Source organism: Chaetura pelagica, unplaced genomic scaffold (assembly GCF_000747805.2).
Source record: "Chaetura pelagica isolate M959 unplaced genomic scaffold, ChaPel_1.0 scaffold248, whole genome shotgun sequence".
Lineage (NCBI taxonomy): Eukaryota > Metazoa > Chordata > Aves > Apodiformes > Apodidae > Chaetura > Chaetura pelagica.
The window spans coordinates 1,028,287-1,042,182 of record NW_009954309.1 but is presented as its reverse complement, the minus strand read 5'-3'; the positions used below and the strand labels follow the sequence as shown (position 1 = coordinate 1,042,182).

Sequence of the window (13,896 nt, the reverse complement as noted above, 5' to 3'; positions counted from 1 at the left end):
AGACAATTAAAGAAGCTTCATATACAAAGTTACCTGCTTAATTAATACAGGTGATGTGCATTGAGACATGTTGACTCTTCTGGCCACTGGAGCTGAGTGAGTAGATGATGAACAAAGGTGGTCATGCTCAGAAGGAGCATGCTGTGCTCACTCACATTGGCTGCTTTGTGGTTTGTTGTACAGTAAGAGCAGGGTTATCTGGGAATGTTTTGGGTGGGTTAAGAGCTATGGCCCAAAAAATGAGGTAATTTTCTCCTTTTTTTCAGTTCTTCCCATAGTCTTGTAGTGTTGCCCTCGAACTGCATGAGGACAGCCTGAAGCAATGTGATTTGTATCCTGGTACATTGATTATATAATGCTGCTATATATCACAAATAATTCTGTTAAGGATAAACTTAAGTTAGCATTAGAAAGCAACAGCATCTCAAGGGGTGTCTAGTACATATTTGTTATAGCTCTAATGACTACAACATAGGTATTTTACTATCAATGTATGCTACAATATAGATACTTTGCAAAAATGATGTAGAGTTATGGGATTTCAGTAGCACCTTTAGTAAAGCATCTTCAGTTGTTTCATTCACCTCTAATTTACTGGAAAGAGTTACCTTCATTCTAGGGTAATGTACATATAGCATAATCTGAAGGAGTCATGCTGAGATGTAAGAAGTTTTGAGATGCTTAGTTGCTATTGTCATGTATATTGTGTGAAAGCCTTCATAGATTAAGGACAAAAAATAGTCCAGTCTCTCAGAAAAGGTTTAGGAAAGTCCTTGTACAATAGCATTCATGGCTTATCAATCTACAAAGAAGACTGACAAATATACCTCCTATTCTACCAAAGAGGTTTTACAGCTAAATAATCTACATGGAATTTGGAACATGTAAAGTGTTGCCTAATGCTGCTGGTATTAATTGTTCTAGGGTAGTTTTAGGGCAAAGAGATCATTGTCAGCTTTATGCCATTTAGTGCTTCAGTGAAGGTTATGTATACCCTTGACTTTTTTTGAGATGGCCTCAAAACCTCATTGTACATAAAACACTTGAAAAACTGAATATAAAAACTTCACTATAACATCTCATAAGGTTCAAAAAAATAAAAAAATGCACCAACTTCCCAGTCACACTTCACAACTTCTAAGTCAACTTCTGCATTTGCAGAGCCTCTGAAGCAGAAAATGTGTAGTAGTTTTTAATTATTGTTTCTGTTTCCAGGCCTGTTAAAAACAGCATTTTCTTTGTTAGGTTTAGTGTTTAATAAATCATACCTGAAAATCTGAATGATGGGATCTCTATGGGAGCATCATCTAGAGGTTGCCATCTGTGAAGAACAGTCTTATTCTAGTATATCAGATCCTTACTGTGCATTAGCTGTATTCAAGAAGAAGTAATTGCTTTGCAAGGACAGTGAGGGCATGGTGAGCATGGTAAAATGGCACTGAAGAAAGGTGCTGTGAATGCAGCGTGAAGTACCTGATGACTTTGTTTGCATTCCATGATGAACGTGCTGTGTATTACCATCTGCAGTACAACAGGGAAGGGCTATGTTGAACAGGCAGCTTAATGCCCAGTCTCGCCCAGGTGAACCCGTACTGGGCACTGCTGGAGCATTGTGTAAATTCTTATCCTTGTTTTTTTGGTAACTTGTTTTTGTATCCGTGCCTTGAGGGCTGATGATTCAGTTTTCTATTCACAGAACACGTGAGGAAACCTGTCAAGGGTGGGGCAAATCTGTATTTATTCCTTTCAGTCATTTATAAAGTATTGAGCAGCAAGTATGAATTTGCCTTAAAGGCGAGCAAGCAGTTTTCAAGTACGAATAAGCTTGAATTATATCTGTTTATACAATGTTCATTCATTTTCTTGTATCTGCATGCTAGAAATCTTGTCCCTTGTTTTCCTAAAGGGAACAGGGAAATGGCTTAGAAGTGGGACAGTGATCAAGAGGCATAGCTTTTAAGTTGCTGTGTAGGAAACGTTTCACTTTAGGTGGTGCCCTTTCTTATGGCAACTACTTTAGTGTGGCTTCGTTCCTGTTCATCTACCTGTTGCTTTTTCAGCTTCTTGAGTATGAGAAGTGGGAAGGGGCCTCAGGGGCAAAGTAAAGGGTAATAATATGCAGAAACAATCAATCAGTTACCAATTAAGCTTTCAGTTTAGTGTGAATTTTTGTGTGCCTATCTTAAACTTCATTTTACTACCTTAGTAAAATGGTGCCATAATTGCCCTAACTTCCCAATTCTGATATTCTATCACTGTGTCTCATATGGACAGTTTGGCCTTCAAGACCATAGAAATTTTATTATCACTCAAAAGATGTTGAATGTATCTCCAAACCTTAGAAAAACAAACCTTGCTAGAAAGGAACACTTGTCGGTCTCTAAGATGCATACTGCAAGAATAAAATGAGAGGGCTGTTGAAATTACATCTTGTACCAGTCCATCAGCATCTCCTCAAATTTTTCTTTGTACCTAAGCTACAGCTTGCATACAGGTGTATGTATTTCAGGCCAACTTAATTAAAACTGGATAAAAGTTATATATACATAGTTTTCAGCTGATGATAGCAGACATGTTAAAGTTTGAGGTGAAACTTAACGTGCCTTACCCTACATCTGAAGGCCTGAGCATGTAGAACCTGAAAACCTACTAACCCTTTCTAGATCTAGATAGTTAAATTTTTTCAAACAAGAAGCTCCTACAGTTAAACTTTATGCTGTCATGATGTTCCTTTTCTCCTCCCTCCCCAGCATTTCAAAATCTTGCATATTATTTCCTGCTTTGAAACAGTGGACCTCCAGCATCCTCTAGGTTGATCCCTTCTCACCTGATCCCTACATCTGAGTTCTTGTGCAATTTTGGGTAAATCATACAATCGTTTTGTGTGGCTTCTCTGGAGTTTAAAGAAAAAAAACCCCAACAACTCACAGGACTCTTTTTGGAAAAATATGTTAATATATAAATAAAAAAGGTGCTTAGCTACTCTAGAAATGTGTGCAACAGTATTGCAATAGCCATCCTTCCTAGCATTGATCAGAAGTAACCTGAGCCAGTGTGGGTTTGAAGTGGTGGCTGCAAGCCAGTGCATTCACCTTGTAATTTTTGAACTCGATCAATAAGGTTGCTTAACTCTCCATTGATCAAAAATTGATTGTTTTGGCAGTCACCATCTTTTTCAGCCACTTCCCAATTACTGCAATTCGAAAAGGATATCCAATTCATCCATAGGCTATTAATGAAGACTATGACCCCTGTTATTTAAGAAGTCTATGTAGATAACCAGAAGAGCTTTAAAATGAATGAAATGGAGAGCTAATTTGAGATGCTGCAATATTAACTTTTTTTTTTTTTCCTCCTTGTATAGCTATTGGTGAATATGAAGAGCTTAGAGCAGAGAATAAGAAAACGAAAGAGGAGGTTTGTATCTACTGATTATTTCTTTAAAAGTGAAGTGCTAAATATCAGAATACCTTATTGCCTATGGGAGGTTGTCATTTGCTTTTGTGAGCTCAGCTGATTGTTTACAACAGTGTCACTCCTAAGTACTACTTGTATGCCTGTATGTATTAAGGACTCCCTGTATGTATTATTAATCAACTCCCAGCAGCTATTCTAGCTGTCCCACTCCTGAAAAATTGCTATTAATTTTTTTTTGTTTGTTGCCTTTTTTAATGATTGCTGCTATAGCTGCATGTGGTTACAGTGTGAGTATACACCAACTCAAGTGTTTATATATTCTTGGGAAAACTTGTTACTCTTGGATCTAAACCTTAGTCTATTACAACTTGATTTGCACAGTGGAACTTATTGTAAAGAAAATAAAATTACTCCTCTCACCCAGGCCTTCTGAAAATTCAGAATGTAAGAATATGATTTCTGAAGGTATTGGAAGTCTTTCTTCCTGCCCCACCCCTCCTTAAGCCCCCCAACTTTTAATAGAAGAGCAAGTTACCTTATCGCAACTTGCAGAATGGTACTGCAGCATAGAACAGATTTGCAGCACATTACATGTCTTGTGAAATCTGTGTGCCTGTCCAACTTGAAAGGAGGCTTTGAATGTGTGGGCTGAACTTCATACATTAGTGCAGGCTTACTTTTTTTATTGCTCAGAGATAGTGGAGTAATGAAAAATGACCATTTTCTAGACTGTTCATCCATTATGATACATTATCTTCCTAGTAGTAAAATTAAGCATATTCTGTAAGGTAGCTCTTCCCACCCAGAACCCTTGTTGATCCAACACAGCTGCTTTCTGTGAGGAAGCCAACAGGAGCAGAGAGCTTTGATGGCAGTGTTCTGTTGCATAAATCCATGTCAATGTGCAAAAGGTTTTTAGCAGATACCTGCCAAAAGAAACTGGCTAGTTCAAGTCTCTTATCAGATCTAGATAGTGGGATGGCAGAGAAGTCAATGCTATGCTATGTTTTACACAGAAAATTTTCCTTTCTCCAGTATTAGTGACCTGAACATGCAAGAAACATGTTGGTTTTCAAATCCCTGTTAGCTGCCAAGACACGTAGTTTAAATTTAGCTTTTTGTGAAGTTATTTCTGAAGGGTCGCATTTAGTCCAGCTGCTATAAATGCTGCAATTCAAGTTTGTATTGGGAAGACCTTGTCCTTAACTACTTTCTCATTATTAAGTAAAACTTGAAACTTATTTTCATGCTATGCTTCAGCAATGATTATTTGTATTTCCACTGAGCTCAGCATATTGTGCTTCACTCCCTTCTACACACTGACTTTCTAGTCTTTTTTACTGTGCTTGTTGTTGCATTCCATTCTGCTGTCCTACATCAGGGCCTCAGATACCTCATGAGATCTCTCCTCTCCACAGAGGAATTTGTCCCGTCCCTCACAAGCCTGTGGTGATTGTTGGCTTCCACCATGTGTGAGGAGTTTCACAGCAGGATTGTCCACTGCATGAAAATCGGGCTCTCCAGCTTTGCCCTGAACCCAGATTCTGCTAGCTTTGATGTTTCTTGAACAAAGCTTTGTTTAGCTTGAGAGGAGAAGGGGAATGAAGCTTTTCTTGAGCTGCATTTTTCTTCAGAAAATGTTTTTCTTCGAAGGCAATTCATATGAAAAATGTTGTTGCCAACACTGAGATGAAATGAGATGTTCTGAGATTGTTTCTTGCATTCTGTGCTTCTTTCTTCCTTGCTCCACACTCTTACAAGACTTCTTCCCTGTAACTTCATGTCTCTAGCCACTCCTATGTGTTTCTTCTGACAGTCGGTATGATGTTTTTCTGGATACTTGTGTACCAACTGAAAATCCTCCAACCCTGAGCACATGGGGATTACATCCCCAGTTGGGCAGAGTAGTTAACTATGTGCTCAGGGTTGAAGGATTTTCAGTTGTTATGCAAGTAATCTTCATCCAAGAACCTCCATCCTGGAAACTGGTGTGCTTGTGTAAGCAGGCCTGCTTAATTATTTAAGTGCTTCAGCTCAAGTGGTTAAAAGTGAGGCCCTCAGTGCATTTCTTCAACAAAAAAAAATAATTTACTGATACAGAGTTCATGGCTATGTTTGCTTACTGGAGAAACTATTCCCTATGTTGTTGCAGGCTTGGGTAATCCTGAAAGCTTGTTAGTGTTTCTCTAACTTTGTATCTTAGTTTGCAGACTCAAACCTGATAGTGGAGGAAGTACAGCACAGCCTATCTCTCTGCCTGGGGCTCTGGGAAGTTTGTGGTGATTTCTGTTCCAGTTTCTGGCACTGTATGTCAGTACCAGTGTAAGCAAATGACTTCCTCTGGATCAATCGTGGTCACGTCATTGCGTCAGTAGGAGGAAGAGGGAATTAATTTTTTTTAGAAAAAGATTTGCAGGTTATTTGTGGAAAGTACCACACAGGAGTTAGAGAACAGACTGTGTGTATATGCTTTTGATGCACTCAGTGGAATTTTTTTCAAAGTGGCCTGTACGTTTCTATGGCTCTGAAAGATGAGCTGGGTCGTAGACAAATGATCCTGGTTTAAATTAGAATGTGGAACTTGGTATATAATAGGCAGCTAATTTATAATAAGGTACAATTTTAATTTTTGAAGATTTGTGCTTTCTGTTCTATGTTTTTTCTTAAGATTGGAAAGTAAATTGACTTTCACATAGATTACTTAGTTTGAAGCACTGCTGCTTAAAAGGATGTGAATAACTTCAGGAGCAAAATATGACATATTCTATCAACAGTGTCTCTTCCTCATTCATTGCCTTCCTAAACTGCCAATTTGGAGACCTCTAGTGGGGCCTCTGACAAAACTGGTGCAGGCATTTTGTTTTTTAATTAGTATTTTTAAATACTTAGAAAAACTGGGGCAAAAATTAAATTGGCAGATTACTTCTCTTAGGTCATCCTTTTAATTGAAGTAACCGACTAAACATGCATACCAGTCCCCCAAAAAATAGATTAATAACATTCAGTTGCACACAAATGTAGATAACTTAATATGCAGTTCTGACGTATTCAGAGTCAGATCATGAATAAATATTTGACTACTTGCTAATCAGAGAGAAATGACTCTGAACGCTGGTTTTGACAGTGTTTTGTCATTCTGCCAGTAGGGGGATAAAAAAAAAAAAAGCACGACAGCTTCCCAAAATAGTAGGTGTAATGCTATATCTCTGATACATCATTCATGGTGTTTGTTCTGTTAAAGCACATGTGTAGACTGGATTATATGTGTTGTCAGCAAATGGGAATGGGGAAGGAATTCTGCCTTTTTGATATGCTTATTCTTTCTGTAAGTAGAGTATAGCAAATGTCATAGGATACTTTTGAGCACTGTAACAAACTCATAATTTTAGAAGCAGCATTAAATCTGCATACATTTCACAATGTGTGTAAATGGGAAAGAATGTATCTTGTTTTGCTTAGCAATGACTCAATTGACCATATGGCTACTACGTGAACTTCTTGCATCTTAATATCTGGACTGAACAATCTCCTCCTTGTTTTTGCCTTTGAAGGCCCTTTACTGAAGTCAGTAGGAGCTTATGTGCAAAATAGCTGGCAAAAATTAAGCCTATTAGAAGGGAATAGATGAGAAACCCCGGCCTCCCTGGAATTAGTGGCAAAGAGTTGTGAGGCTGGTGAGAGTGGGTGTCCAGAGGCCTGTGTATCTGCAGGCTTCCAGACTGGTGTGTGTATTGGCTTCCCAACATCACGTTGCAGTGTCAGGTTCCTGTGATGGCATGGTACTGTCCTGATGTTGTGCTAGCTCCAATCACAGGCCGTGTTCATGTGCTGCTGTTCATCACACTATAATGCAGTATCTGGGGTGCATTAAGAAGGGTGTGTCCAGCAGGTTGAAGGAGGTTCTCATCCCCCTCTGCTCTGCCCTAGTGAGACCACATCTGGAGTAGTGTGTCCAGTTCCGGGCTCCCCAGTTCAAGAGGGACAGGGATTTACTAGAGAGAGTCCAATGGAGGCTACAAGGATGATAAAGGGACTGGAACACGTGCCTTATGAGGAAAGGCTGAGAGACTGGTGAAGAAGGAGAGGCCAGTCTCTTTTCAGTCATGCCCTGTGATAGGACGAGGGGCAATGGATGCAAACTAGAGCACAGGAAGTTCCAACTCAACATGAGGAAAAACTTATTTACTGTGAGGGTTATAGCCCTGGGACAGGCTGCCCAGAGAGATTGTGGAGTCTGCTTCTCTGGAAACTTTAAAGACCTGTTTGGGTGTGCTTCTCTGTGACCTGTCCTAGTTGGTCCTCCTCTGCCAGGGGGTTGGACTCAATCTCCAGAGGTCCCTTCCAACCCCTAACATTCTGTGATTCTGTGGTTTGAGCACCCATCTTTGTTGTGTATGTGGTTTACTTGCGAAGAGTCAGCATATCAGTTCTCCATGTTCAAAATGAAAGTATTGCCCTGTATCTTGTGTGTCTAGAAGGCAAAAATCTGAAAATGAGTGGGATTGGCAAAGCTCCTGAACTTGCTCCTGCAAAAATGAATAATTGTAAGGAGTCATTCACAAAAAAAAAAAAATATTTGGAAGCTGAACTGTTAATTTGTTTCTAAAAATAAAGATGCAATGTCTTTTTATTGCCAAGAAATTATCATTGACTCCAATAGTTCAGGACTGGAATGGGAGTGCTGACTATTACTTTTGGTTTTATATTGGGATAAAGGTGCTATAAATACAAGATAAAAAATTTAGTAAATAAGATGGTATAAATGCTTATTTTCCTCTGCAGAGGAGCTGAAACTTGTAACAGAAGTTAAAAACAGAAAATTGAGCGACAACTCAAAAGATACTGGCTTTATTTTTCATTTGAGAGTTCTCTTGGGTATGGAGCTATCAGTTAATACTGACAAGTGGCAACTTAGTAAATACTTGAAAGCTTTTTCCTCTCCACAGTTGCTTCTGCTTGAATGTGAAAAGGGAACAGTAAGTATTTTAGTAATGTTCTGCTATTTGCCTTTTAAGATTTAGGATTAATGATATTCTTGTCAATTAACAATTCTACTGTATGTCTCAAATGACTCTTTTGAAAAGTGAGGTGGCAGTGAATTTTGAAGACTTCTGTGCAGCTTTTTGAGAGCAGCTAACACTCCTAAATTTTGATATTTTTAAACTTTTCTATTTTAAAGGTAAGGTCAATTTATTTTAAGGGGTGAAAATGTTTTTCATCATGAAACTTACTTACTTTATAGGAATGTTTTGTTTGTGTGACTTTCCAGATTGAAACCATGCAAGTAGTTAATTTTTCTAATTTTTAGCTAAATTGGATGTAAACTGTTTTTCTGGTAGGACTTATAACAGCTCTGATTGCAAGACAAAAGGCAAAGTGCTTTCCATTGATCATTTCAGCAAGGGCAACAATCTCCCGCTCTCCTTTTCTTCCTGCTCTTTCATTCTGAAGCACAGTAGCAGTGAAAGGAAAATATTCAGAAAGCTGCAACTGGGAGCAGGAATTGCTCTGCAGAGACCCAAACCTACAGACCCTGATTGTGCAGGGAAACATGCGAAGCCATCAGGAGAACAGTCAGCTTGCCGTGGTCCAAATGGAGCTTGCTCTGCAAATAGCACTCAAGGTGAAGTGGAATAGCTCATTTAACTTCCCCTTTTGGTTGCACAGGGAAAGCTGTTACGCCTTGCAGCATGTTGCTGGAGGATTTAAAAAGGAATTTTTCCTATCATTGGGATAGGAGGTGTACTGCATCCTCTACAACTAGGTTTCCATCAGTAGGAAAGCATCTTGTTGAATTCCACATCAGATCCTTAAAATGCTGGTTTTCCTGCTTTTTCAATTAAATATTAAAAGCACTTGCTCCCTTAGTGTGCAGTGGGCTGAAAGCTTGCAGCATGCAGAACCCGTGGGTGAAGTATGCCAGTGGTGACAGTGTCTCTCTTGTAAAATACAAAGAGTCAGCAGCTCACACTGATCCTCCCATTGCAGCTGAGCTGTGCTCTGCAGGAGCAATCAGAAATACTTTCTTTCCATGCCTTTGACTGCCTTCTGTTCTTAGACTGCACTTCTGCTGGTAAGGTAAGGCAAACTTTTGCTGAGGAAGCTGAGAGGGAGGGCAGCAAGCAGTGAGACTGATGCAGATTTCCCTTCCCCACCTCTCCTGTGCAAAATTCTCCAAACAGCTTATTTGTTAGCAAGGACAGATGAACCAGGGCATCCTCATCCAGCACTGCTTGCTCAGTACGTCTTGCTCCTTCTGCAGCTCTTACTTGGTTGACAGACCTTTACAGCAGCTGGTGCCTGAGCTGTCCCCCCTGCTCAGCTACTGTCCCTTGCCTCATCTCACCCCAGTGCCATGAGAGAGACAGATTGTTTGTTGGGTGCAGCTCCCACCGAGAGCCATCGGCATCAGCTTCCAAAGTCTATTGCCCTGAGGTGACACCAACAGCATCCTCTCCTTGCCCAAGAGCAAGGAGATCCTTCTTTGGGCCTCATCCAGGGTCCTCTGGAGCTGATAGAAAGGCTCTCTTGAATTTGGCTGCCTTTGAATTAGACTCTCTCCCTTCTTGTTACTTAACAGCAAACTCCTTTCCCAGCTAACTCAAAGTGGGTCCTCATGGAAAAACTGAAAATCAAGCAAAATAATTTCAGGGTTGCTTTTTTCCCCCCCAGTTCTGTTCCAATGACCGGTATCCTTGTCATTGCATCTACACTGTGAGGAGCTCAGTCACACAGATCTCTTCTAGAAGTTAATTCATGGTCTTATGTTGATTTATTACTGTGAACATAGACAACTGCATGTGAGGAAGGATGTCTGGTATGCTGTTTGTGCCAGTCATACTTCCGCTTGGGTCATGTGTTTTTCACAGTGTGGTTAATCACTGACTGTGTCTCTTGTGCAGTTTACTCATTTATTTGAGTTCTTTCATTTGCTTATAGCAGAGGTTTTCTTAGAGAAGTCTATTTAATGTCTGTTTTATTCTTTCTCTGTGAAGAAACCTCTCCATCTTAAGATCAGTGATTGCAGCCCTGTGTAGTATTAGTGTTAACCCCCAAATTAGTAACATTGGGGTGATGGGAAGTCCTCAAAGTAAGAAAATGAGTGTCCTCCCCTCTTCAAGGCTGAAGTTTTGCTTATGATGTCATTAAACTGAACAGCATGTCTCTGCTTATTGTCTTTGAAGTTGTCTTTGCATATGGTAGGTATAGAAATGTGGGCTTCTTTTCCAAGTCTGTTTGTGTTAAAGAAATGGGACTTAAAGCACATTCTTGACAGTCACAGTATTGCTTTTACTGTTGTGTGGAATATGGATGACTATTTATATCAGTTTTGGATAACATGGCTCTTCTAAAATATTTTCTGAATAGCTCTGAATTGGAACCTAAAATCAAGTACAACTTGCCAGCTTGGTTAAGAAGTACTCTGGGTAATGAATTTTTTATGTATAGTTTTCATTGATCTAGCATGACTGAGAGAAAAAAAAAATGGTGCTTTGATAGATTTCTCTAAGTTACTGTGCAGACAATTGATTTTTGTTGATTTTGTATGTTGTGACTGACTGCTAATTAAATAACTGGGTTATTTAAAATAAACTATCAGGGTTTCATTGCAGTTTTATCTTCCACAGTGTGACAAGATCAAGCAGGAACGAGATGAGGCTGTCAAAAAGCTGGAGGAGTTTCAGAAAAGTAAGTTGATGAATGTTGTTGGTGGGAATTTTTTGGGTTAGAGAGTTATAAATATCTGTCTGCATACTCTAGAGCAGCATTAAGGGTGCAGACATTAGGGTTCACTTGCAGTTTCTCCTTCAAAGCCTTGTTTGAAGGAGTTAATCCAGTGAGACTTTGACCATGGTCAGACTAACTGCTGTGACAGTCCTTACATGCCCTGACTCAAGTATCCATTCTTAAGGTGCAAAGTGGTGAAAATGTAGTGGTACAAAGGTGGCTTAGTCTCATCTGGATCTTGCAAGTGACTTCTGGAGTTATATATGTTTGTATTGAGTGGGATTTGACCCGATTGCTAATAATAATAATGATGTTAATTTTTTTCATGAAGAACGAGTAAAATTACCTTCAGCATAGATACACCAATGAAGTTTTTTAGGATTAACTGCTGTCTCTCTGTAGAGCAGGTTCTATCTTGTCTGAGCTGTGAGAATGTCAATATTCACTTTTACACTTTTATGGTAATGGTTCTATTGAAACTGTATGGTGTCTGGAAGGAACAAAGCACATCTAATGGAAGTGGAAGTATCCTAGTGGAATAGCTCCTTAGAAAAGAATTACAATAGGATTGTAGTCTGTTATGTCTGGTTTGTGCCAGTGTGGTGAACTGCACAAGGAAGCATCAGAAATGTGGATGAAGTTAATGCAGGAGAAGGAAATCACATGGTCTATACTTTTGTGTGACTGTTAATAGGGGAATTTGCTCACTTCTATTTTATAATTGTTTGTATGATACAATTATGGAGAATAATCTAAAATCAACAGGAATCATCTACTGCCTTAAGTGATCTTGGATAACTACTCTGTGAGGCAAGAGTGTTCTCTAAGTCTAATTCCTCTGAAAAAAATTGCAGCCTGTTTTGTTTTCGTTATGATGCAAGGAATACCAGTGTGGCAGAAAATGTCAAGTAGTTAAGACTCAAATTTTGAAGTAATATTTGATGTTGTAAAATTTTATAGGTTTCTCTAATCTTCCTTTCACATTTTTAAAGGACATACCTTGTAAACATAGTGATAAAATGCCAGGAATATTAGGATTTTAAGGCAATAATAGAGCCCATTATTTAAACGACAATATAAAAAGCAATTATATTGATGAAGAGCTACATCAGCTTTGTGTCTGTGAATAAACTTGGCCTGTACTCAGCTTCTATTTGTTCTCCTGGCATAAACACATATTGTGTGTGATTCCAGTTTAATGGGGCCCCGTTTGTATGCCAAGCAGCTGCATTTTAGGCCCTATTGCGTGATTTCATAGCTCTCTGAAAATTGGTTCTATTGAGCACAAGAGATAGAAGGTGGTGGTGGGGGGGAGAGCTTCAACACACAATCATTTCTTTTCAATTGGAGCCAGCAAGGTTGATGACAACATGACCATTGTGTTATAATGATAAGACCACTAAGGATCTGTACCTCTCATCAAGGCTTTCACACAACAGCAGATACAATTTAATTCACTGCTCTGTCAGCAGTGCTGATACCATTATGCCGTCTGTCTCCACAGTTATAATCACTGTCCTCTGAGAAATGCAGTTGAAATGATCTTGAGCAGTCAAAGAAACTCTCAATTAAGCCTGCCACTTCCAATGTGTCAGATTGTGTCTTATGCACTTGGTACAATTTTCACTTCCAATCCTGTTTATTTACAATGTCTACCAGTAATTACGCTTAACATGTCATTTAGTGAGGGTGCCCCTGCCAAGGAGATTGTTGGGTGCTGCAGCACCATTGAGTGGGAGTTTCTCGCAGTCAATGCCATCAGCGGCTTTTAGTCCCTGATGGGATGCAGTAGTAATGTTGATAATGCAAGTATCGTGCTCATCAAGTCATAATTAGATGCCACTCAAATGTGCCACTTGTAATAACAGTGTTGATTCATGTTTTCTCGGTGACTGCAACTACTAATTAGTTAAGTGGTTTTTGGTTGGCCTGCATTTGCTGCGGATTATTATTACCCCTGAAAAAACTGTCAAGGTTAGAGATGTTTCAGGCCACTTAGTGCTGCTTTATGAATTTTAATATTGACATAATAAGAACTTTGGACAGACTTAGGAAATAATATATTTTTGTATTTAATTTGGAAAGATTTTTTTCCCCTGAGTTAATCATAATTGCAGGTTAATTAAGTTTAAATGAACCAAGAGTAATCTCCAGTTCTGCCATGTGAGCCCAATCCTTGTTTCCTAACTTTAGCTTTGCTTGAGGCCATTAGATGCCTGTATGTAAAATAGGAGCAGCTCACTATCTCCACTGCTCACTCATCCTGGCCAAAAGATTTCAATGCTCCAAATTCCCAGAGCTAGGTGCAATAAAAACAGAAAACATAAAGACATGTCCTGTTTTCCATTCATTAAATTGACCTCTGGATATCAGAGATGACTCGGGTATCTCTCTTCAGCATTTAGGCCAAAGACTTGAGAGAGAGCAGGTGGGACTTCCTAGCCAGTGATATGAAATCACTAGTTTTTGAAACTTCATGAAAAGGAAATACTAGAAAAAGTCCTCCATATTTACAATGTTCTTCTACCCTTGTTCCTCCTCTGAAGTATTGTCCAGCTCTTGATAGTCCTTTCTGCACATTGAAATCCTGACACTGGCCTGCCAAGGAATCTGTGCCATAAAATGACTTGCAGAATTAGGGTCCAGGCTGCTTTTTATGATGTGTAAGGGTGCCAGCAGCCAAGGAGGACTTGCTTTAATGAGCAAGGTGCTAGTCTGAGAAATGGGGAACTGTTGTTGGGTTTCCTGCTG

General features: G+C 39.3%; 1 protein-coding gene across 1 annotated transcript in view; it reads left to right on the top strand.

The window, feature by feature from the left end:
• Positions 1–2,266: 2,266 nt before the first annotated feature.
• The window catches only part of KIAA1598 (KIAA1598 ortholog), a 53,252-nt gene continuing 41,622 nt past the window's right edge, over positions 2,267–13,896 (top strand). The window contains exons 1-3 of the mRNA XM_010003960.1: positions 2,267–2,318; positions 3,365–3,417; positions 11,046–11,106. Coding sequence (XP_010002262.1) covers positions 2,267–2,318; positions 3,365–3,417; positions 11,046–11,106 — 166 coding nt within the window. The remainder of the gene's footprint in view (positions 2,319–3,364; positions 3,418–11,045; positions 11,107–13,896) is intronic.